We start from the raw sequence: 25,367 nt of genomic DNA, 5'->3' as shown, positions 1-25,367 counted from the left end.
TATAATATGTAGATTCCCTAGTTATTCTTTTGACAGAATTATTTGTAACAGATACATGTCATTTAATTAAAGAGTGTATTGATTAATATCAATGAGCTTAGCCATCCAGAGTGAAGTTCTGTTGAAGGTCTGAAACGGGCTGTTGCCTGTTGATTACAGTCCCTGCTGACTGAGAAAAAGCAAAAATCTTTATTAGAACTTTCCGTTGATAAATATATCTTTACAGTTTTTGCATAGTTTAAACATAAACCTAACAATCCAGTCCTTGATGAAGCAGAAGTTATATGCTGATGACAAGAATAAATGAGACGTGTTTCTTTCAACAGCTCTTTTGGTGTTTACCAGAATTTGTCTTCAGCATGGTTTTTATAATGCAAATCAATACATGGCTCTTTAAATTCCCTTTTTGGGAAACTGGAAGGAGAATGCTTGATTAATATCTCCTTCATCAGACAGTGCTGTTTAGTGAGAAGTTGTAAATAACAAATATCTTTTGTATTAATACTGGTAACCATCCTGCATTTATAGAAAGTAGATTGTGTATGTTTGTTTACAGATTTGCCTTTTCAGTGACTCTAGGCCTGTCTAGCTTGTTCTTACACATGGGTGGTATGTCAAGGGAATTTCCATAAGTGCTGTAAGAGTAGAAGCAAAAGCAGTCAGACAAGTCCAGTATGCTCTATTCACCTTGTCTACAAACACGCCACACAAAAGGATGATTATGTCAGTTCACTGCACCATCAGGTCCTACCAGAGCATCTTTTGCATTAACTACATAATGAACACAGAAAATATATAACACTTTTTTAAAATAAGGCTGCATTTTATATATATATATTTTTTTTATTATTTATTTATTTTTTTTTTTTACATGAGGCTTGGTGACTTTCTGCCATGTTTTGATGATTTGAGTTTGGAGGCATTTCCTCCCCATCTCTGACCTATAAGTAACTGTAGAACAGTTCTGGTGGAAAATACACTTCTGTCAAGTTCTTCTTGCTGCTCGGTTGTGTCTTAGATATGTTATTCTGTCTTGTCACATGTCAAAATATAACTATCTTCTGCAAGGCTTTGATTTCTATCTGTGGGAAAAATTTCAAAACATAAAAATGAAACTTCTTCCTGTTTGGTGGTTTTGTTTGTTACTTTTTTTAAGTTTGAAAATTATATCTTCACATTATTTCTTGTGTGCCTTCTTCAAATCTTAGAAGAGCAAGATGCTTTTTTTCTTTTTTTTCCCCTTTACTGTAAAGGAAATACTAAACATACTAGTGTATATGAATATACTAGGTTACTTTTTAAAATATGCAAATTGTTTGTGTGGCTCAGACCTAAGCATTCAGGATTATCTACAAATTAATACCTTCTAGCGATCATGTGTTTCCTTCTTCTGATTCATAAATTATAAGGCAAGAAGAAACCAGTAGGATCACCTACTCTGACAGTCTACAGGAAATAAGAGTAATAGTGTTAGAGATTTAGTAATTTGGCCCTCCCAGATAGAGTAACCTGTTTGTTTAATCATTGATGAGTTTAGCAAAATCTGAAAGATTTAACACTGCTCAGGACAACTTTCTTTTGTTTCTTGTTGTTCCTTAAGTGAGCTGTGTTTTACCAGTACTAATTTATTGCTGATGCTATTGTCTTTAACACTAACCTTAGTAATAACCTCAGAGATATTGGGCCAGTCTCTTCACAAGCACCAAAAGTGTTCAGTATGTTGTTTGTGACTGCCTGAATCCAGTACAAGGGTCACCAGATAGATATTAATAGACGGAAACAATCTAAAGAGAGATCCCAAGGACTGTCAGCATTTTCTGCCTCAGTTGGTATGGAAAAATTAATTTTCCCTTCAAGTCATACTGAGGGAACAGTGGCATTGTGTTTTCTAAAAGACACCTGCCCTGGGAAGCTGACTGAGGAGCTGACAGCATGGTCTGGTGTCTTTCTCTGGTGGGACTGCTTGGCTCTGGTCCTTCTGGGAATGTAGGATGTGCCTAAGGACTTGGAAGGGAGAAGCTGTGTGCTGCTTTTCTCACTTAGGTGTGACAGAGTGTCTGAAAAGTTGGAAGGGTGTGGGAGTTGTGTGAAGGAGTGAGTCCTGCTGAGGTGTTGGAAGACTGGAGCAGGAGGCAGAAGTATTGTTAATAGAGACTCTTAGATTATTTGTAGAGCTGCTCCAAGGTTTAACTTGTAGGTAAATCAGCTAGATCATTGCAAAAAAAAAAAAAAAACATGCAGGAATAAAGTAAAACACATGTAGTATGAACAGGAACATGGGGCAGGAACTCTCAGTTCATATTAGAAATCCAGCACCCTAAGACAATGACTTACTGCTGAATATTGTTTTGGTGTAGGGGTAGCATATTCCTATAAAATAAGAATATCTGCCAGGTTTCAAATTATTTGAAGTTACAATTTAAGATTTTTTTTATTTTAATTTACACCAAGGTGTTGCTACTCTCATATAAATAGGCATATTAAACGTACCTGTAACAGAAGAGAAAGCATTATGTGTGTTGCCCAATTTATATGAAAAAAAAAATAGTTACGGACATTTTTAATCAATGGGGAGGTATTAGTGTTTGAGAACTGATTCATTGTTCTGCATTACACGGTGTCCTCTTTGAAATCACAGCAGAAAGGCACATAATGCTCCACAACCAAAAGCAAGGATAGAGACATAGATTGCATTCTAGTGTTGATAGATGTATAGATGTTTCGCCTGGACAGTTTGTGCTGTAGGGTTATTTTCCTACAAAATTTGTATCATTTTATAAAACCACTTTCCTAATAGATACCAAGATTCTGTAAATATAAAACTCATAAACCATGAGTTGATGATTTCACTTTACATTAATCGTCCTTAGGGCAGAGGCAGCAAATATTATCAATACAGCTATTCAAGATAAGTGAAGATGAGTATAGGACTTGAAATCTAAGTAGTTAAAAGACAGTTCATTATAATATGATTTGGAAGGAATGTGGTGCTTCATGTTCTTTGGATAAGACATGTGCAGTATCAGATTTTTTGCTTTTAAGGCATTTGCTTTGTAATAGGGTTTTTAATTTTTTTTTTTTTATTATAACAATTCCCATTAACTTGCTAGCTTCTACCTTTATTAGGCAATGTGTTCTTCCAGGTCCTGTCGAAAGTAAGAGCTGCTGTCTCATAAAAAACTTAAAGAACAAGGGAAGCTCATGTAGAAGGTGAATTTGTTCCTGTCTTTGTGACTTGGCTGTGACTGTGAGGTACTGAAGTAGTTTTTTGACCAGTGTCACTTTTTTTTTTTCCTTTTTCTCAAACCCTCTGTGGTGTTCATAAAATCTGGGATGTTTTCCAGAAAACAAAGGCTGCAGAAATACTGGTTTTATGCTTTATGAACATCACTTCTTAAGGCATTCTTCTGCTGTGATGCAAATGGAAACCTTAAATTAGCTAATGGACTAATAGGCCGGATGAGTAGTAAGGTGATTACTCTTCCTGATGGCCAAAAATTGTAGCACACCCTTTTCTGTCACCTTACCTCAGCCACACCCTATTCTAACTTGTTGGAGATGTTTGTCTTGTCTAGGTGTTAAGGCTGGGTTTTTGAGCTTGTGTAAGTAAGCTCTTTGGAGTGGAGGTTGTCCTTTGTTGTGTTCCTGTGATGTGGAGAACAATGGAGACTTGTAGCAGAACTACATATATAAGAAATAATAATGCGTCTCTCCACTGGGCTCTGTTGCATGAGGGACCCAGATAGTTTTGTTCTTGAAAGTAGAAAATACAGGTTTTCCTCAGTTATGACAGATCTTCAGTCAAAATACTTTTTAGAAGTCTTGGGACAAAGCTGGCTTTTTTTTTTCAGAGTTTTTTTAAATTCACTCAGTTGCAGCCTAAAGGAGGAGGGCTTCAATCTGAAATCATTGTACATGTTGAAGAACAAAGAAAATAATCCAGTCATTATTTTTAGATAAAATCTTGAGTAAAAGCATCTGCAACCTGTTACCATTTATTCCAAAGACTTTTTCAACCAAAAAGCATCATTATTTCTACCTGTAGTAGCATAGTTGACTTTTTTGGCTGTGAGTAATAATCACATGGCTGTAGGGACACACATAGGAGCACCTACAATTTTCTGTTTTCATATGTCCTTGTAGAAGACAGGATGCGTAGAAAACAAACTGCAGATTATTTTTTCACACATTTTCTGCATGTTAATTGTGGAATAGAAAATGTGCAATAGTGTTAATGTACTTGGTGAATTTAGTGGTTATGAAGGTTTTCAAGTATCTATGATTTCAAGCATAATGTATGATTAATTTCTGTTGATGTAGTGTGTTTGAACTAAGCTGGAAGATACCCTCCTGTTACACTGTAATGTAATAGTCTCTACGCTTAAGGCTTGGTGGTTTTTTTCCTTCCCTTCTGCCAGCACACTGAATTTATAAAATGATCATATTGAACTATAGTGAGTGCTTTTTAAAAAAAACTTTCACATGTATATTGATGGTATGATTTAGTTGCTAGAATAGGAAAAATTGACTTCTAATCTTTAATGTGACCATAAACCACTTGTCACGTTAAAAAATAGAATTAACTTCCATGCTACTCTTTGCATCCTCAGTGGTGATAACCTTTTAACAAGATTATCAGTGTAATTTACCTACTTTTTATACTTGGCCTGTGATTTGATAGCTGTGTAATGCTAAATTTAATCTGAAATCATCCTCATTGCAATTTATTGTCAGAGATGCTGAGTTTTCTTGACTGGTGAATTGTACATACATAGTGTGTGTAGAGATTTATTTTTATTATTTTGGGAAGGTTGTTTGGTTTATTGTTTTTTTTTTTTGGAGGTTTTTTGTTAATTTTTGTTGGTTTTTTCCTTATTCTGTCGATTGCTGTTTTTAAGTTAAGCATTGGTGGAGAAATGTTGAAGGTAATGGGTATTTCTTAACACAAATACGCTGTCTAAATAATAGGATTTTTCTTTAATTAGCTCATTGAGATCTTGAAGAGCAACCCAGGACTGAGGAAAAAACATTCAGTTGATTTCATTTCAGAATGTTCAGTAAGTTTTTGCCCAAGTGTGCTTCACTGCATTTACGTTTACTCAGAGCACTGATCTATAATGATCTCATGTGGTTGGCAGCCCAGATTCATCTGCAAAACAGCACTATGCCCTGCAGCACCGTGCTGGGGTGTATGCTTAGCTCTGACTCGGAGGTGATCATAATTTCCTGCAGTAGCTAGTGCTGCACAGCCAAAAATGTGAAAAAAGCTCAGTGCGGGGCAGAATGGCTGCAGGCATTTGGTTGGACTATTACAGCTAGACTTGTGAAGAATGTTGCTTTGTATCATCACACTGCAGCATGATTCCTGTCCCGAGATTGGTGAATGACATGTTTCTACTTTCCTACTTGTGGTAGAGTGTGCTAGGAGACATTAGTGAATAGGAAGAGCAGAATTTGCCCTTTGGAGAGAGTGACTACATTATCTGTTTCAAAAATATGGTTGGTATAACATACTGTGTAGTCAGAATTTAAAAGCAGAATATTATTTTCTGGTACTGCTTCTACTATAACTTCTGCTTAGAGCTCTCAGTAGGAAATGCTTCAGTAGCTTAGGTGTAATACCGAGTACAGAACTATCAGTAATGGAGTGTTAGTCCAGCTTCAGTCTTACAGAAACTTTGGGGAGTGTAGCAGATTTTTACAGAATGACACTGTACCTGTCCTATGTTAAATAGGTGTCAAGCTGCTGTTCTAGTGTTTGGGTTTCTTTACGGGTGGGGTGGGGGGGGGAAGGGGGGAGGGGAAGAAATAATAAAGAAAAATTAGGAGTGCAAGATACTATATTTCTCCGTAAAATATGAAGAAGAAAAGAATCTGCATCACTCAGTAAATACTCTCCATGATTGTGTGAAGCAACTTGGGAAGGAGGAGATGATGGGATTGCATTTGTTCTTCACCAGATTGTTGAATACCAGTTTGCCAGTTATAAACTTTGTTTTGTTTTGGTTTTTTTTTTCATTGTCATTGTTCTCTTGTATCAGCTAAATTTGTGCTAGTCACAGTGAGGCAAGAGATTAAATATCCCCATAAAAACAAGTCAGAACTCTGTAAGCTAGGTTGAGAAAACAGTCACTTTTTAATTGGTTACACACCCATATGTACATCCAACTAATTGTCCAGCCCTCCTGAATCTGTATGCCATTACCTACCTGCACACATTTTCTTGAGGTTTTTGAAGGATTGAAAAATCACTTTGATTTAATGTTCAGTTACGGATTTATAGAAGGGAGATGATTAAGAAGCATATGGTTATGTTAAAATTGACCCATGTTTATGCTTTATCATTAAATTTATATCTTCAAAGTAGTAATTTTTGTGGTTATGTGTCCTAGTTTGAAAGACAGGTGTTTGCTAAAGAAAGCAGAAGCCTTTCTTTGAACTGAAGAATGTGATCTTTCCTTCCTCCCGATTATTATGATTTTGAAATTAAGGGAGCTCTCAGGCAAAGATATGGGGATAGGAATAACAGTTCTATACTAGTACATCTAACAAGACAAACAAGAACAACAACAGCTATGAAATTACCCACAAACAGAACAGTAACTCAGTCCCAGTGTTTTTTGGCTGCAGGCACCTTTTCCCTGAGCTGCAGTTCCCGGTGCTGGGGGCGGGCGGGTCCCGCAGAGCTGCAGGAGGGCTGGGGGTGATGGCAGCGCTGTCCCAGGGGGAGAGAGAGAGAGATGGAGAGAGAGCCCTCCACTCACGATGTGGGTCCTGGTGCTCAGCAGAGTGCTGGATGGTGGCAGGTTACAGTGAGAAGGCAGCAGGGCAGGGTCTGACAGCAGTGAGGATGGCTCCCGGAGCTGGGATGGCAGGAATGGGGCTGAGGTGGCGATCGTCCTTCTCATCCGAACTCCGCGGGGGAAATGGGCCGAGCCAGAGCCTTCTGTCTGCTCTTCTGGATGTTTGGATATCGAGGGGTTTCCCTCTTCCCTCCCCTCCCCCTTGCCGCCAGGGCCCAGTCAACAGGTATCTTAGCATGACAATGGGGAAAATTCTACAGAGGGAAAAGGGAAAGAACTAAACCCCGACATTATGATTTGAAGAAAGGATAATACCAACAAATGTCTCAGTTCTTTTGTACTGAAGACATTTAAGAAAATAGCCTTTGCTGACATTAACTTGTCTTTCACAAGTATGCCTGCATTTGATTTTCAAGATGAGTGTAGTGTGAGGTAATTTGTAATGATTATTTGAAAAGCTGAGCTAGAACTTAGGCTAATAGAAAATCTAATGTTTGATTAAACCACTGAACCAAATTAGAGTTTCAGGGCTTCTCTTTTACAAAAAAAAAAAAAACAAACAAACAGGAAATGAGGAATTAGTGTTTAAATTCTTCCTTACTACTGAGAGAGTTAGGAGATCACAGAATGCAAAGTGTTGTAGTTCCACTTGAACCTGCCTCCATTATGTCAAATGGACAGTGTGTGTAAGTTTTTTTCAGTGGAACAGGGTATTCCTCTATGAGAACTAGTGAATTTATCTTAAACTGTAGGTTTCTTTTCTCTTCAGCCTTGCTCCTTAAGATGACAGGTAATCTGCAAGACCACTTTCTGTGGTGGAATCGTGGATGTGAATCTCAGAATAGTAGTGATGAGACTAGCCTTATGGCAGTACAGAGTGTGTGGAAACTCTGTGACTTTAGCTTGTCCATGTAAGAGCTACTTGTTAGCATGGTAGTATGCCTTAGAGAATTTGTGAAATTTGTGACATGATGGAATGGTACTTCAAGTTGAAGAAAGAGGGAATTTTGCTTATTTTGGATCCTATTTTTACCTTTTTGATGTACCCATTGAAACATAATATATGATTTATTCCCCCAAGTTTTTTGTGTAATTTTCATGGTTCTTTTTCAGGTTAACACTTTTGTTTAATGAACTGCTTATGAACAGCAAGACTTAATGTAGACTCACCTTTTGTGGGAGGATTGCAGCTCTCCTCATGGACAACTTTAGCACAAATTCTCTTTCCAATTTACCTCTTCCACTGGCATGTTACTGCTGCCCCAGACATTGCTGCTTCAATGTGAAATTTTAGTAGAAGTTTAAAAGCCAAGACAGATACAGCCAATACACTGAGAAATTGCAGGATTATGAAATCTTGAGATATTTTTAACTACATGATAAAATTTCCAAATTTCTTGAAAAGATTGATGTGTAAAGAAAGACTATATACTGGATTGCACTGTTCAACTTCATATGTATCAAAACTAGTGTTCCTTTTTATTTGTAATTTATTACCACTGTGTAAAGTTTAGCAGTAGTTAATTGTGTCTCTTCTTGGATACTTAATGTTCATCTTAAATCTGTCCATTGCCAAAATAGGGCTTGAAACATGAACTTCCAAGAAAAACTGTCAAACCACACAGCAAAAAACCAAACCCAAAAATAATAAACCTCTACCCTCAAACGCTGAAAACTTGGACTATTTGAGTCACTGTATGAATCCAGAAGATGGAACTTGAAGACTGCATGCACTACATTATATAATTTAAGGCTTGACAGCAACGCGCTCCCTTTGGTTTCCTCTCCGTTAAGTTTGTGAGCAGTTCTGCTTGTATTGGAGCAGATACTGTTTGACCAGTTAAGTGAAGAGGCAGATGTTAACGGTCTTGCACTGCATGGTTCAGCAGGCAGTATTTCCTGCAGCTTCTCAGGTGTTTCTGGTTAGTGCTAGTAGCGCTGCTAGATTGGGCACTGAGCTGCTGCAGCGGTTGTATCACATGGGCTGTGGGCTGCTGTGGCTGCAGACACACTGTAAGTTACCTCATGTGTTCAAAATTAGAATTTTTACTGCGACTGCCATTGCTTGCTTTCTTGTCTATAGTGGATGCTGGTTTGCTAGTCATTTTATGTGATACTTCATTCTTGACACATCAGGATGAATTAAACAAATATTCATCGTGAAATTGTTCCTCTTCACACTATTAACTCATACCTGTTTACACACTGTAAATCATATCCTTGCTTCATTTTCTTCCATTTCTTCTTCCTTCTACACTGAGTCACTGCTATTTGCTTTCATGAATCTTTGCTGACCTACTTCTTTTTTGTGAGCAATTAATACATTGCTTTGGTGGTAAAATAGTCCTTTACTGGTGTGGGTATTTTTACAGAGCAAAATACATCGAAAAGTTGTTTTCATAAATTGCTTATATACTCTGTAATGTGTTTAAGATGGTCTTAGCCTTTTCTCTGTATTCCTATATTGACGTATAGATTTAAGTCTAGTATAGCTACTTCTTTTTTTTTTGGTCTTGTTTCTGAGTTCTTGGTTTTTCATGAGAGAATAAGTTGTTACTGACCATTGAAGTGGCCAGGAGCGATGTAGATGAGAAATCAAACTTACTTGATTCTGGAAATACCATTTTTTTCTGTAAAACCTTACTCACAGTAAGATACTTTGTTTCAGACATATTATAAATGGATTTTGTGAGCCAGATTCATTCATGTTGATATGCTTCTCTCTGCTTAGAAACTGCTAGTGTTGAATGTGTACTGGGGTTTTTGTTCAGATGATGCTGGTAATTTTCCAGTTTCGCTCACTGGATTTTCATTAAGCATAACCAGGTGGATAAATTGAAAGTCATATTGTGTTCTAGTTCTGCTGGGTCACCACCTGTGGGAGGGAGCTTGAAGTATATAATTGCAGAGAAGGATTTCCCTTTCCCTGGGTAATGCTTCATTTTTTCTCAGAGCCTGTAGGAGAGGTCAGAACTCAGCACTACAGTGTTTTGATCTGCAGAAAACCTATCTTAGATAGGCTAAAGGGATTCTAAAATTGAACAGTGTTTATGATTCAGAGACTTGGATTACTGAAGTGACAGCATGTCAGAAGAAGGGATGTTTGATGATGTAACATGAGTACTTCATCAGTACTTTATTTGCATCTGCCTAGATAATTTGTTTCTGACCTCACTTGAGTAATTCAGTCGCTTGAAACATGAAGCATATGCCACTGAAACTTTTTTCAGTACCATGCCCCACTATTTTTAATACTATGTGCATGTATGTATCGTGCAGGTCTGTGGCAGCATGCTGAGACATATAAATCATCAGATCTTTCCTGGCTTGTGTGGTGCTTGATGATTAAGCATTACCATAAAAAAAAAAAATAGTGAGTGGATGTCAGAGGCCTTGTGTTGTCATCCCCACTCGTGACTATGCCTGGAGATGTTTAAATTGCTTCACTAGAGGTGATTCAGATGTTTCCAATTACCTCACTGTGACTGTGCAATATGATGATCTGTGTGAGTAATAGGTTTCCTTCCTCAGTAGCTATATTGTCATGTGGAGCTGAAGTTTGCTTCCAGACTTAGTCTGGGTGCTAGGTTTTATGCAGGGATGATAATTTGAGCTGTAGCTAGTATCAAGTTAGTCTTGCTGACACAGCTTTCTTAGCAGACAATTGCAATTGAAAAAGGCAGTTTGAATTCTTATGGTTCATTTTTATTTCCTTATGGGGAAATTCTGAACCAGTAAAAGACTTATCCATGGTGTAACTTTGTCTTTAGAAGGGAGGTACGCTTATGTGACTATACCAGTTTAGATGCACAGCTAACTCTTTTAAGTGTGGATACTGTAAATAAAATAAAAATTTGTGGGGAGAAGAAATTATTTATATCCATTTGTAAATGGTGTCAAATATGTGTCAGCACATACTTCATTTTTTTCTGTTATATTTCTCATAAGGCTTTGTTAAATAAAAAGGAATGATGGGTAGTTATGTCTGTTACATAAGCTCAGTTTTAATCTGGAAAAAAGCTAGATCAGATGTAGCAATTTTTTATAACCATCATTTATTGTTTTGCTACTAAAGGGATATGACTGCATTTGGAAACTCAAACACAAACAGATGTTAATTTGTTTCTGCTCTATGTGACTGGTGGGGAATGCCACCTTGCTGGCTGCAGGTAAATGTGTAGTGGTGTTTTAACATTATGACTATGGAGTGTTTGGTCACTTACCTTTTTAGCATAACTTTGCAGATGTCTGGTTCCTGCAGAACAAACACCCCTTCATGAAAGCCACCATAGCTGGCATTAATTGATGCCCTCTGCCACAGGCTAGACAGAGACCAACAGCTGAATGGGCACAGTGAATGGATTTTTTTTTTCACCTTCCCCTGGGAAAATAATGCTTCTAGATGCTTAATTATGATTTAATTAAAAAAACTTTTGGTCAGCTGTCAGTGGGAGGGAAGGAGAATGTGGGTCTCACTAAAGAGAGGAGGGTCTTTTGTTTGCAAACTGAATTTCTGAGCTGCAGTCAATGTGTACACGCTCAAATGTGGGACACTGATGTGCTGCCAGAGGTCTTGTGGGAACAGACGTAGTTTTGAGGTTGAATGCCTTCCACTTAATTGTTCATATTCAGTCTCCAGCAAAGGGCATTTTTTTTCGAACACCCCTATTTTGCCCTAAATAATGATTTTAATTTTTTAAAAGTTTCTTTTTTTCCTTAAGTCCAATGCATTAACTGCTTAAGCCTAACTGACTATTTGTGTCCAAACAAAAGACAGGACAGAATATTAATTGCAAAGTGTTTCTATTTCTTGTATAGAAATTGTGACAGTTTAGTTATAGAATATTTGCTCTTTTGGTTTTTAAAACCTGAGAAGGGAAAAAGAATAGGACCACTTTTTCTGTTACTTGCATCGATTCCCATAAAGAAAATATGCAAATTTACATCATGTTGGTTAAAATTAGGCATATATTTCAATTTTTTTTGGCAACTGTCATATTTACATGAAGAAGGAAGATAAACCACAGCAGTTAGTGCGACAGTGCTGCTGAAGGGATGAAACTTTTTCCCCTCACCTGTCAATTGCTCGGTAGGCAGCTGTGCTTCATCGCTGTAGTGCTTTCCAGTCTGTAGATGTGTGTCCCTACTTTTGCTTCTCAAGTGGTTAGAAGGTAACTTTCTTAGTAGGGTATGTGTCTTCAGGGAACTATCCTCCTTAAATGCTTTTCCCTTCTTTGTTTTTCTCCTTGCCCAAGTGGGAAGCCTGTGCTAGTAAGAATAAAATAATTCAGACTCATCCTTGTGGGTGTGATAATAAAAAATTTCAGACTCGTCTGCTACTGTGAAATCTGCTGTATAGTTTTCCTACAGTCAGATCAGTTGCACTGCTCTGATATTATTGTCTTACCTGTTAATTTCTTAAATCTTTGATAGTATTTGCTAAAGGTTTGAAGACAACATATTTAATCCATCGTGTGCAGCCTCATACTTTTGAGAGAATTTGAGCTACCAGATTTACCAGAGAAGGAAAGAAGCAGTGCTTTCCTGTCTGGACTTAATGTTGTTTTGAGTAAAAAGGAATTGTTCCTTCTTAATTATAGCAGAAAGGAGTCAAGTGTAATTATAATTGAATTAGAATGCAAAATTATGTAAAATCTGTCTCCTTCAAGCATCTCTCCCAATCTTCTACCCTTGAATTTTAGGATTTACTTTAGTTCTACTACTTGAAATCTGTTTAGGAGAAAAAAAAGGCTGGGGGGGGTGTGGAAAACAAAGGGGAATAAAATCTTAAAACTGTCCTAAAAATACTGTAAAATAATGTAGGAAAAAAAATTTTCTACAACTTTTTCTCTTAGTGGCTTTTCTCCTGGGTTGAGTCTCTGGAGTACAGTGCAAAGCAGATAGTGTTTCATGTGATAAAGAGTGTTATGTAGACTTCTGCTTTAATAAGCTTGTGATCCTTTTTATGTGAAAGTAGCCTTGGCAATATATTTTTTTAGTGGGTACCAGCAAATAGAGGAGGTTGAAAGAAGATGAAGCACTACTTCCATAGCAAGAAGCTGGGGAAGCTAAATAGTTCCTTGTTTTCTTCCCCCAACTGGAAATATATTAGTCATTTTTGCTGTGTCTCTTAGATATCTACCAAGGAAGTAAGTGTTTTTAGGCTGGCTGCATTTAACTACCTAATTTCAAAACATTACAGACTTTAACCCACTGGGCCTTTTGAGTATTGATGCCATGCAGACACTTTCAGCCAAGGGAAGTATTCCTTAAAGTTCTTCTCTGTGCTATTTGGGGAACGTGCTCTCTTCTATGAAGAGGCCTGTATGGCTTATCATCCTGACCTACTGACTCTTAGATACATGGTAAGTTAGGAACAGTGGTGCTCTGAGCAAGAAAGAAGCAAAGTCTAAGGGGAAAACAAAATGAGAAAGCTGGAGAGAAGGTGAACCGGGTTTCATTGTGGTAGGTAACTGGACAAACAGGTCTTCAGTCTGTAATCTGGAGACACTCCCATGTTTTATCTAAATTCTGAACTCTGCTGGCCGCAGTTTCAACTGGAGTTACAGAAAACTCAGGATATCTGTTTGGCTTCCTGGCAGTACTGAAATGTCCTGGGGAATTGGCTGTGGTTAATCCTTGGGTCTGGATGGATGTTGTTCAAAGGAAATACAGCTGAGCAGGACCCATTTGTTTATTGGTTTTCCTTGGGGTTATTTTTTGAAGGGACTGAGTGGGTAAAAGTTGCCAGTATCCTGACTGTTTTGTTTAGTCTAAATGTGGAAAAGGCTGTTGTTCCCCATCGATCCCCACTGTGGGGATGGAAGAGTGAGGAGGTGGTCCCTCAGTTGAGGCATCCCTTGTCTGAGTCTGACGGCTTGTGTTGTGAGCAGCAGTGACAGGGCTCCAGCCTAGCTCCTGAACCAGGGACAGAGCCAGTGGAAAGCCTTGCCTGTGACAGTGTCTGTATTACAGCCTTGCTGACAGCATGCCAGCCTGAGGTGAAGTGACAGCTATAGGAGAAATGGCATCCAAGATCCTGACTCACCTCCATCTGCTCCCCCAGTTTCTCCCAAGCTGTTAACAACCAGCAGTGGGTCAGAGTGAAAAACATCCTGCCCCCAGCCTGGCTCTGAAACTTGGTAGGAAATGTCTGGCTGCATTCTGTCAGCACAAGAGATGCATGCACCAGGAGGTTGTAGTCAGAATATGGAGTGATAAGGGTTAATGTAAACTGCAGGGGATAGCTCAAAAGTGCAAGGAGGCCTCATTTTTGAACCTCCTGTCTGCAGCCTGTTTGTTTGTTTTGGGTGTTTATTGTGTTGTTTTTGGTGTTTGTTTTTTTGTTTGCAAGTTTTCTTTACATGTTCTGAGTTACATAGCATGCAGATAATATTACTTAGCAGTAATTTAGGCCAGCCCTGCATGTTTTGCCTCTACGTTTGGTGCTAGCTTCCTAATTACCCTTCTGTTTTGAATGAATAATATTTATGTATCAAGGAATTTAGTTAAATTTCTCGGTATGATAAGAGATATAGTGCTTTTTTTTTTTTACTTCCCTTCTCAGAATACAAAATAAACTGTAAATTCAAGAAACAGTGGGATTTAAATGATCACATCGTCATGTTCTCAATGGGTTGTATGATGTGAAGATCCAAAATTTGATTTTGTGCATAATAAAGCAGAATTGCTCTGTGGCCCAGTGGTTTGTGATCCTGAGCATTCTTTTCGTGAACACTCCTCTGTATACTCACTTTGGTTTTAGTACAGACTTTTTTTGTGAATATTGTATAGCTGTGGAGTTAGCTTATATACTATTTTTTTGTTTCCACAGAGATGAATATTTAATTATGTGAGTTAAATGTGAATCAGTGGATTTAGGAAGGTTCAGGACAGATAGAAGTACATAATTTTAATTCTGTAGAAGAAGTTCTGATTTCTTGTAACTACTGATTATTCTCCTGTGTGAGAAGAGGAAAAATTACGGATCAAAATGGCCTAGAGTAAAAGTGAGAGCAGTCAGTGAAGCTAAGTATACTGAACACATCCAACTAGCAAGTTCAGTTCAGAAGGCATAATGATCTCCTTATTAGTATTGTAGTACTCTGGGTTAAAGGGGATTGAGAAACCCCAGTGTAAGAAGTCTTTGTGACAGTCTCCCTCAGGTCTGACCATTAGGGATTTGGCAGATATTTTTGCAATTCTGTGATTTTTCCTGGTGTCTGTTTTTGCAGTGATGCTGTCTTGTGTATGTTTGAATCCTTTAGTCCATGGAAAGGATGATCATACATCTAATTGATTGCATTTTATGTTTTATTTTTCCTGCAGGTTTTTAGAAATGTGGAGAAAAAACATGAAGTATTCTTTTGTATGATTGAGGAAAGGGGAGGTTCTGATGGCATGGTGGCATGCTGGTAATTGATATTAATGTTAGGGAGAAAGGTATTTCCACACACATTTTTCAGTACTTAGAGAGGACCTGTAGCTTCCTAGCCATGTTTACCTGGCCAATAGCTGAAGCTGAAGCACTCAATGTAGTGTTGCAAAGGTTCAAGACAGATCACTAAATTTGGGCTGCAAGCAGCTGCATACCTCATCTTGGTGTGCTGTGTTCATTATGTTTTGACAGCACTCTGGTTTCTTCAGACTAAAGCTCATTTTACTTAAGTTGACTAAACCTTATATGCAAAAGAGAAAAATCTGAATCCCTCCCTAGATTATAATAATTAAAATTTACATCTCAGTAGCCTGGTCTTCCCAGCTCATTACATACTGATGTAGAAAAATTCCTCACAGAGGGGGAATATATAGTAAGTAGGAGGTTTGAGTGTATGTGCAAAGTTTTAAAGGTAGGATGTTTTACATACATATATATATATATATATATATATATATACACATACATATATTTTTATGCTTGTAAATATGAATGTGTATATGTATATGCTTATGTATGCATCTGTATACACATACCAGATTTGGAGAGTGTATATGCGGACATTTAGTCTAGGTAAAGTATATCAGAAAATACTGCTGGATGGTAATAAATTGATATGAATGTGAAACACTGACAGCCTTTAAAAGAATAAAATTAAAATTCTCTGTGTTACTATGCTATATTTTGCTTGCATTCAGATGGTTTGCACACTTTCTCAATTACTGTATTACCTTGAAATTCTAACTCAGGAAATATTTCTCAAAATTGTAAACCTTTGCTACCTTACTCTTTACTCTTTCCTAGATGTAAGTTAGAACAGTGTAGCCATCATTACCTCTGTATGGAGTCTGTTTATTGTCCCAGTGTAACTAATTGTGCAGCGTTCAGTGAGGAGCCGGTTTGTTTCCTTGCATAAAGCAATCTATTGCTTAAAGCAGTGTAGGTGTGAACTGGCGCTAAGTGTGGGCCCTGTGTTACTTTGACTTTTTAGGTCTGGAGATGCTTCATCAAATAGAGCTTAAAGGCTGCTTTTAACAAGGAAGCTGATTGCAATATAGATGTGTGTCATCTCTTCAGGGCAGCTGCTTTTTGCATTTGTTCCAGATAACATCCCACAGAACTTGTCCGGGTTCTGGAGCACATGGAAGTACTCACTGAACTGATTTTTATGCAGAAGGCCTCTTCTTTAAAAACAAAATAAACCAAATCAACCAAATAACCAAGACAAACTAAATTAAAATTCCTCATTTCGTTCTGGGTTTTTTCTTTGTGCATTGCTCTTAAATGCCTCTTCAGTGTTGCTGAAGATAACTATGAAGTCATACCTTAGCTACCTTCATAACAAGTTAAATATAACTGAAATAGAACTTAATTTTAACTTTCCTGTATAACTGAAATCACAACATCTTGGATCTTGCTAGGGACAGCATGTTCCTGCTGGGGTAGTTTTCAACTATGCAATTTTAACACCAGAAAAATTATAACCACCTTTTATATCCCTAGAAGGGATTCTAGGAAGGGATTCTTCCCCTATTCTTCTAGGGATTCTTCCCCTATTCTAGGAAGGCTGGTCTTGCATTATTAGTGTCTCATGCGTACATGGTTAGGCTTCGCATTCTGGGTATGGTAGTAATTTCATTTCTTTGTGCTTATATTGGCAACTAAAACCATTTGTTTGCTGCATCTTCTTAGAAAAGGAGAAATCCCCTTTTAATCTTTGCCTCCAGCTAAACCACTATATATTACACTAATACTAGAATTAGGATGTTGCGGAGTAGTGCTGTACTCAGTGTAGCCTGTGAGAGTTGGTGAACTGTCATAATAGCTTACAGTCCAAATCCATCTTTATTACAAGTGTAAATAGTAATAATTGAGGATGGTGAAATGAAATTATTTTAAATTATAAAGGCTAATGCCATATTTCCCATGAAAAGCCTGGCAAGTGGTAATCTCTGACAAAATAGCCCACTTTTTCCTACTTTTTTTGAATGAATAAAAGTGATTAACCTTCACTGCCAGTAATCTGTTAATCTATTAACCCTCATTCAGAGGAAGAAATTTCCATTTCAGTGCCATTTCTTGATTACTGTACCAGGAAACTTGCATTTCAGCTCTGTATAAAATATTGTCTAGAAGCACTGCATTTGTGCTTCAGCTTTTGTTCTCTTTAATGTTTCCAGGAGATTGTGGAATGTAGCTCTGTTTTAACTGCCATACTCATACTTGAGTTTTGTGCTTTGCTGATTTCAGTCTAACAGTTTCCCTCGTTTCTACCCAGATACGTTTTGTCTGATACAGGAAGAATTGTGGCTATTAAATGAGCAAAGTAATCAAGCTTTATGCATCTGGATTGCATCTTTCATCAGCTGCTGTTCACCATGGCTTTGTTACAAGAGAAGTTCAGCAAAAACACTATGTTGTGTCTTCTGTTTGTTTTATCAGGAGTGCTTCTCATCAGAAACGTTGATTGTCTGTAGCAGCTGGAGAGTTGACTTGGAGTTAGTGCCTTTGGAATGATACTGGAGCTGGGGTGAAGGAGTTCTCTCACAGTGAGACATGGTGAGAAGTCAGGACAGGGAGGAGAAGAATGAGTGGGCAGGAGTTTCAGTGACAGAGCAGGAGGTACAACGGAACCTGTCTGAGGGGGTGGATTTGGGAAACAAATAGGAAAATATGAATTGGATTCTAAGATAAGAAGGAATACCATTTGTCCAGGGCACTTCTGATGCAGTGTAACGTCAAGGATAGGTATTCACCAAGGAGGAATAAAGTCCAGGAAGGATATTTGTGGGTCAGAGAAGGCGGCAAAGGGCAATGAGTGTAAACTTTCTGTTCTGTTCAAGTTTCCTGCACGCCCCAAAGTTTAGTTATTGTTAATTGTGACTGATTTTTTTCCTGTGTTCTCCCATGCTCTTTTTCATCCTTTCAAAAGGGTTTTTTTATTTGTATGTGGGTTTTTTGTTTTATTTTAGTATTTTAAGCTTTGCATTTTACCTGCTGCCTAGCTTGCTAGTTTCTTCTTGGCATGCAACCTGATCACAGCATGAAATTCAAAGCTTAGAGAATTGCATTTTGAGGGTTAGTGCTCTGTGGTTTACCAAGGTTTATGTTTCCCTAAGTTACAATCCCTGTAGAGTGTTCCTGCATGGCTGTAACTTTACTGCAGACAAAGAGGCTTTATTTCAGGGCTGCCTCTTATCGGTTGGTTTATCTTGTCAGATTTGAATGGGAGAAGAATAGTTTTATGAAAACAATAGAAGGGGAAAGTTACTTGATGTGTTCAGAGATCTAGAAAAAACTATTGTGTCTGCAGAAGGGTTTTAACTTCTGAGATTCTTTTGTATAAGGAAGATTGCTGTTTCAAGGCTAAATACAGTTCAGTAAGTAATGCTTTGATACTTCCTTTGTGCCACCCTGCTTCCCATTTGTGGCGTTCTGGCACCTTAGATCATCTTTCAAGGTTCCATGAAGTTTCTTTTTTTTTTTGTTTCATCCACAAAATGCCTCTTTTATAATAGCATTATTTTGGGGAAGGAATTATGTTTCACAGATTATACAGGATGGATTACATTGTTTCAAAATCTTCAGCACAACTGAAAAACAAAGCTCACAGTGAGAGCTCTAGGATGGATTTGTCCTTTCATGCAGTGAGTTGCAGTTTACCTTACTGGTAAGGCAAATAGAGGAGACTTCATATCTTTTATTTCTCAATAGAACATCTCATTTAAGTATGATAGAAGAGAAATTCTTTCTGCAGCCACATTTGGCCAAGTAGCAAAGATGTTTTTGAAATAGCGGGGGGGAAAGATTCATTATGTAAAGATTCATTATGTAAGATCTTGATATTGAGGATAAAGCCATCGTAATCCCCAGAGTATTAAAAATACACAGCCTCCAAAAAGGACTTGCAAAGATAAGTTTAATTAGATGTCTTTGATAATGATTTGTGAAAGACATTGCAAAGTTTGGATATTAATGTAAAAGTGAATATGAGGCATTTGTTTATTTACATAGGAAATTCTGGGGAAAGTGATAAAAAGTCTCAATTTCTACAAGTAAGGGCAAGTGGTAAGTAAGTGCAAGGAATCATCCTTGTAGCAAAATCTCTGAAGGGTGTCTAAAATTATTGTGCTTCAAATGTCTTACTTTCTTTTGCCAGAAGTTGTAGCGGTCCTTTAAATCCCAGACTTTAGCAACACACAACTGCTTTCAAGTCACATAATGGGTGCTCTGAGCCCCAGCCTGCACCACATATGTTGGTAGTGATACCATCACATCATCATGGATAGATGCAATCTCTGTGTCTTTTAATGAATATCTAATGAATACCAGAAGTTTTCCTGGGTTCAATTTTAGATTGGACAATTGCGAAGAAGCAGCTATTCAAGCTTTTAAAACAAGACTAGGAGATAAAGGGAGGAAAGCTAGCAAAAATATGGTGACATTGCATGAAGGCAGAAAGATAATTTTGGACCACTCTTCAATAAGAGAGGAATTCAATGATTCTTTAGCGGGACAAAATTTAAAGAAGCAGGGAAACAATTAAAACTTTGTTGTCTGATGGAATATGGAATATTTGCTCAGGTTTTATGATTGGAAAAGTAGAAATTAATCTAGACAGATTACTAAAAATATATGTATATAATTTCACATTTTAAAAGTTCTTCCATTTTGTTTGGCTTAAAAATGTCAGTATATGTTTTAAATAAGTTTTGGCTTTTCCAGTACTCTGTATGTGAAACTTGAAATAATTTTTGTACATTTTTTTTAGAAAGGTCTGCAGTAGTGATACACTTATGGGTTAAATCACTGAATGTAATAATTAAGTAATATGGCAAAACTGTGTGCAGTGTGCAAATGGACTTTGCATTAACCTATTAGAGATTTGGGAGTGGCACTCTTGATGCTTCACAAAGCATTTTTCAAGGAGAGAGTGGTTGTAGTGTTGTTTTCTTTTGCATGTTGCAGATACCATCTCTACAGATTTCATACTCAACTTTTCCTCTACCTTTTTTTCCCCCCTTTATTTTCCTTGTCTTCTGTATTACTTTGGAGTACTTCTGCATCTGTTTTTCCTTATGCTATTACACGCCATCCATTCTTTTGCACTTTATTTAGTTTAACCATATCAGGGCTAATTAGTCTTGCTTTCTGGCTCTTACATAATGAGAGATCATCATAATATTACAAAATTGATTTTTGAGATGTCTTACAAATAAGAATCTGAATCTGCTTCTCTTGTAATCTGCTTTGATAATTAAATGTTTTTGTGTATAAATTTTCCCTGTTTTAGTAGTTTGGAGTTTTTCTAAATCTTAGCAGAAAAAATTCTGCAGTGCTGTAAACATTAGCATATGCACTTCAGTTTATACACAGCTACGGCCTCTTGGCTCAGGATAATATTTTCCTTCTTCATGAACGTTTGGAGTGTTAGAGATTTATATTTATGAGACTATTCTTTATAGTAGAATGAGGGAAAAAGAAAACTGCTTCTGTCAACAAATATTTAAAAACTGTATGATGTATTTAAGAAAAATACCTCCTTTGCAAAGTTTAATGGATGTGTTAATTTACTTTTTATCTTGTTTAATGATCTTATGGTATGGGAAATTAGTGGCTTTACAGACGAAAAATGTATGAGTAAAAAAATGCATTCATCTTGTTAGTTATCATCTGTTCCATTGACAAAAGGCACAGATGTGACATTTATCTCAATAATTAGATTTATAATTATTGTATCATTCTCAGATTGATCAGTCTTGCTCTCTGTTATGTGATTTCAAGCTACAGTTCATGCAGCAGAAATAGGTTTAGTCATTGAATGGTGATTGTAAACTTGAGACTGTGTTTCACATTATATTTATTTTTATATTTTATTAAAAGTGTATGGCAGAGAAATATGCTGTAGTCAGAGAAGAATATTTTGTAAATTATTCTACAGGGAAATGCTGGTCATTGCACAGAACAGCAAATGTGCAAGCCCGGAAAGTATCCATAGTGTATTTTCTTTGAAAACTTCTGGATTTGCCATTATCCATTATGATTGTAGACTTCCTGGACATGCCTACAAAAACAACAATAGCTCATATTTCTAATTGGCAACTGGGAAGTCGAGGAACTCAGTAGCAGAATTCTCAAAAACGCCCATACATGCTATATACTGTATTTCTGATACTAATGTCTTCTTTCCTCTGTTTTTCCCACAGCTGTAGAACAAGCAACAGGAAGAGTTTGATGGGCAGTAGCCAGTCTCCAGCTCTGCCTCGGCCTCATTCACCACTCTCAGCTCATACAGGTGATTGTGTAACTATGCTACTACTGCTATTATGAAATTCTTAAAGTGTCTCTGTAACTGAAAGAAAACATACTCTACTATTCTTTTCACTGTTTGTAATAGCAAAAAGTTGCATGTCATTCCATCCAAATTTCTGTTTTACATTTAGATCCATAAATCATATGTTATGATCAGGAGCAGTCCAAAAATACTGTGTAGTTATTTTTTATTTCCCTATCTTGCATTCTAATAGTTTTTGTCTCCCAGTGCCACCATTGCCCTTCCTATAGCTTGCACCACATAAAGAAGGTAGCAGAGTCTGTTGCATTCTGTTATTGATGCTTTTGCTCCCCAGGATTTATAATGTCAGGCAGTTTGCTGTTAGTTGCTGTGCTTCACTTTGCATGGCAATAAATTGATCATAATTTTGTTTTTTCTTCTAGAACATCTGAAACACTTATAGCTTGAATGAATATCCATAAATAAATATTTTATTTATAATAATTGCCTTCATTCTCAAAAAGGAACATTTTTAGCGTATCACCTCATATTTCCACAAAGGTCTATTGTCTTTTTAGTTTTGAGAGTGCATTGACTGTAAATACAGGCCAAAATGAAAGTGCCGCACTAATCCTTCTGTGATCAATGACACTGAATACTCTGGAGAACTGCTCTCAGAGAGATGCTGAACAAGGAAGTGCAGAGCTTCACATGAATTTTTGAAGTATATTAAGGCATCTCCAGTTTTCTTGAGGAAGCAAGATTGTTGGGGAAAACATGGTGGTGATTTTCACTCTTCGAAGCAGCTGCCACAACTGGGAATCCAGGCAACATGAAGATTTGTGAAGAGTTCAAGGCAGCAGGGCATTTAAAACAAGCAAAGTAAAACATAGTGAAGACTGTTTTGAAAATGAAAAATTAAATGTTGGAATGTTTGGAATGCTGTTTTGGGTCTCTCAAATACAGAAATTTCCATTTGGAAGAGGTCATTGTAGTCACCATGGAAAGCATCTTTGGTTGTGCTGTGCTGACTTGAGGAAAGCTGTGCCTGCTCTGGAGTGTCTATTGCTGTAAATTACTATACCACCTGTTTAGAAATGGAAACCTTGGACCAGGGATGCCTAATGAACTCAGAAGTATGGACTGTCCAGCACATGTTACTTGGGATTTGGATATAAGTTGTGTATTTGATAAATGCTGGAAAGTTGATGTCTGGCAGTGGACTCAAGCTTTCTGCAAGTTGCTTCATCTGTTGAATCGTTTTCCCAAACAGTAAAAGAGAAATTATATTGCTGATGTCACAGCTATTGTCAAGTGGTTTGGAAGGTTGAAAGCCAATTCTATAAGTAAAAAGACAGGTTAAGTGTAAGTGGTTCTTTTCTTTAAATTCAGCTGTATATACTACTTATTCAAAAACATTACAGAAATTTGACAACTTCTCCAGTTACACAGCATACAGTAACAGAATACAGTTACACAGAATACAGTACTTTTATTTGCATACTTGCAAAGGCAGGTGAAGCCTCCTTTAGCCTGGCTATTAGGGTTGGTGGCTTCACTGAACTTGGTGATTTTATGCAGAAAGAAAATTAGACCCAATCGTTTGAGAATTAAAAAGCTTCAATAATTGAAAACAATAAACAGCAAGCTGAACAGTCTGTACTGAATGAATCAGAAAAGATGGTACAGGGTGGCTAATCCCATGCATGAGGACAATGGCAAAAAGCAAGTGTTGGGGCATGCAGGGGTATTTATAAACTTGGAGGAGGGGACAAATTAGGGTGGAGTTTAGGGAGGGTATCTAATAGGGAGGGGCAATTAGGAATATTGAAATTATTGCAGGAGCAATAAGGTGCCAATGATGAAAAGGAAAGCAGAGAACTTTCTGGCAATGATGAACATACTAGAGTTGGAGGATTCTGGGAGTGATTTTTTACTCACTTGCAAGAGTTTTCCTATGGCATTAAGCCATGATCGTCTACATTTTTGTCAGAGTTACTGCCAACAGGCATATGTGCTAGACACTTGAGCAGCACTAGTAAATCTTGTAGTAAATCTCATCACATATATGAGATGAAAGATTGCATATGCATGGCCAGCTCTGTTATTAGCTTGTTTCTGTGAATGGTTAATTATAGTAGATATTCACACAACTATTGGCTTCTAGCTCAGCTGGCTAGTGTGCCAGACGAGTCTGTACATTAAATCTCTGTGAATGTAATCCTAATCCACACAAAGAAAAAATATGCAAAATTAAAAATGTAAATCAAAAATTTTCCTCTACATAGGCAGTAGGTGTTCCTTGTTTCAAGTGTTTAAAGTCTATAAATCTATGGTAATGTCATACTTGAGGCTGGATTTACAATGATACTGTCATTTCTGTGTTGTCAGAGCTACCAAGTATTAAACTACCATAACTTCTGCACACTCAAATTGTCTTCCTGCTCTCCATGGTGGCATGTACTGAAGGCCATTTTCCTTGCAAAATATGGTAGAGGAGTGTGACAAGAGAGTGTGTGTGCTGTACAGCTTGCTGCATTTATTCTTCTTGCCCCTCCTGGGTTGAGGGGAATTACTTCAAGTCAGAGAGGCCACCTTGTCTCCACTTAGAGAACCTGGTGTATCTCCTGCCCAGATACTGATGATTTTAGGTTCCTTTCTGAATCTGAGATTCTCTTAGAAAAGTTCTTTAAATTGAAAGTTTTTACTTTATAGTCTGCTACTTTGCAGCCAGATCATCTGCCTGGAGCATGTACTTCAAGCCTTAATTTTCAGATAGACTGAAGATGATCCTCTAAAACCTTTACGTATTTCTTTCTGTCATTCACTGTTGGAAGAGGAAACAATAAGAGAGGGAGAGGCAGACAGAAGAGTTTCCAGTCCTTGAGGAGGATGTAGCAAGCTGAATGTGCAGCAAAGTGCTTGCATTTACTGAAAACAGGTTTATTCATCAGGCTGTTACTGGCTGAAGTGTGGTAACCTGCATTTTTGACACACATGTTCTAGTGAGATTGTGCAGAACTTGGAGGACGTTGGAGAGCATGTGCTCTAGAGAAGTTTCTCATGTGTCTTGTTAAGAGTTCTGTTTCATTCAAGCTATCAGCCCAGGTGAGTGTGGGCTGAGGATCAGGCTGCATGGATGCTAACATTTGATGCTAATATTTGTGAGACCATTGCACAGTTTCTTGTCACTTGGTTGTCAAAGGAAAATACTGATTCTTGCATCTGCCTTTGAAGAGATGCAGTCTGACTGTTGAGAAAGATAGGAACTTTAGCCATTGAGGCCTCTTTCAGTATCACCTATACTAGAAACCTTTAGCTTCCTCATGTTACATGTTAGGCTTTTTCTTCTACTGGATCCCACTCCTGTACTCCCTACTGTCAAGGTGCTCCGTCCATTTCTGGGGAGAGCCTGCTGTTACCCTTACTGTAAAGAGTTCCATTCATTGCTCTTACTTAAGTGGACTAGATTCTTAATGTTTGTACCATCTTAGTTGCCAGCTGGTGTTAGAGCACAGCAAAGGAATAAATTAGAACCGTGCAATAACAACTAAGTATCATGCAGCTGCTCACCCCCTCACACCATCCCCCTACAGCAGGTAGAAAAAGTAGAAAAAAAATTGAAAGTAAAACTCGTGAATTGAGATTAGAACAGTTTAATAGCTGAAAACAACAAAAAAAATATTACTACTGAAGATAACAATGACAGCAATAATTGTAATGAAAATAAGAGAGTAGTATATAATTCCGAAGAGAAACAAGTGGCACACAACACACAAGGTCTCACCAGCTGGCGACCAATGCCCAGCCCACCCCCCAGCAGCAGTCAGCCCCTCCTGGCAGTCAGCTCCCC

At 37.6% G+C, this 25,367-nt stretch overlaps 1 protein-coding gene across 1 annotated transcript in view; it reads left to right on the top strand.

Annotated features, from left to right (window-relative positions):
* Nucleotides 1–25,367, top strand: part of MAST4 (microtubule associated serine/threonine kinase family member 4) — a 279,151-nt gene that overhangs the window by 185,494 nt on the left and 68,290 nt on the right. Inside the window, exon 6 of the mRNA XM_062513746.1 lies at nt 21,447–21,535. Within this exon, the coding sequence (XP_062369730.1) occupies nt 21,447–21,535 (89 nt within the window). The remainder of the gene's footprint in view (nt 1–21,446; nt 21,536–25,367) is intronic.

The sequence above is a fragment of the Cinclus cinclus genome, chromosome Z (assembly GCF_963662255.1).
Source record: "Cinclus cinclus chromosome Z, bCinCin1.1, whole genome shotgun sequence".
Taxonomy (NCBI): domain Eukaryota; kingdom Metazoa; phylum Chordata; class Aves; order Passeriformes; family Cinclidae; genus Cinclus; species Cinclus cinclus.
This window is presented reverse-complemented; position numbering and strand designations above follow the sequence as displayed.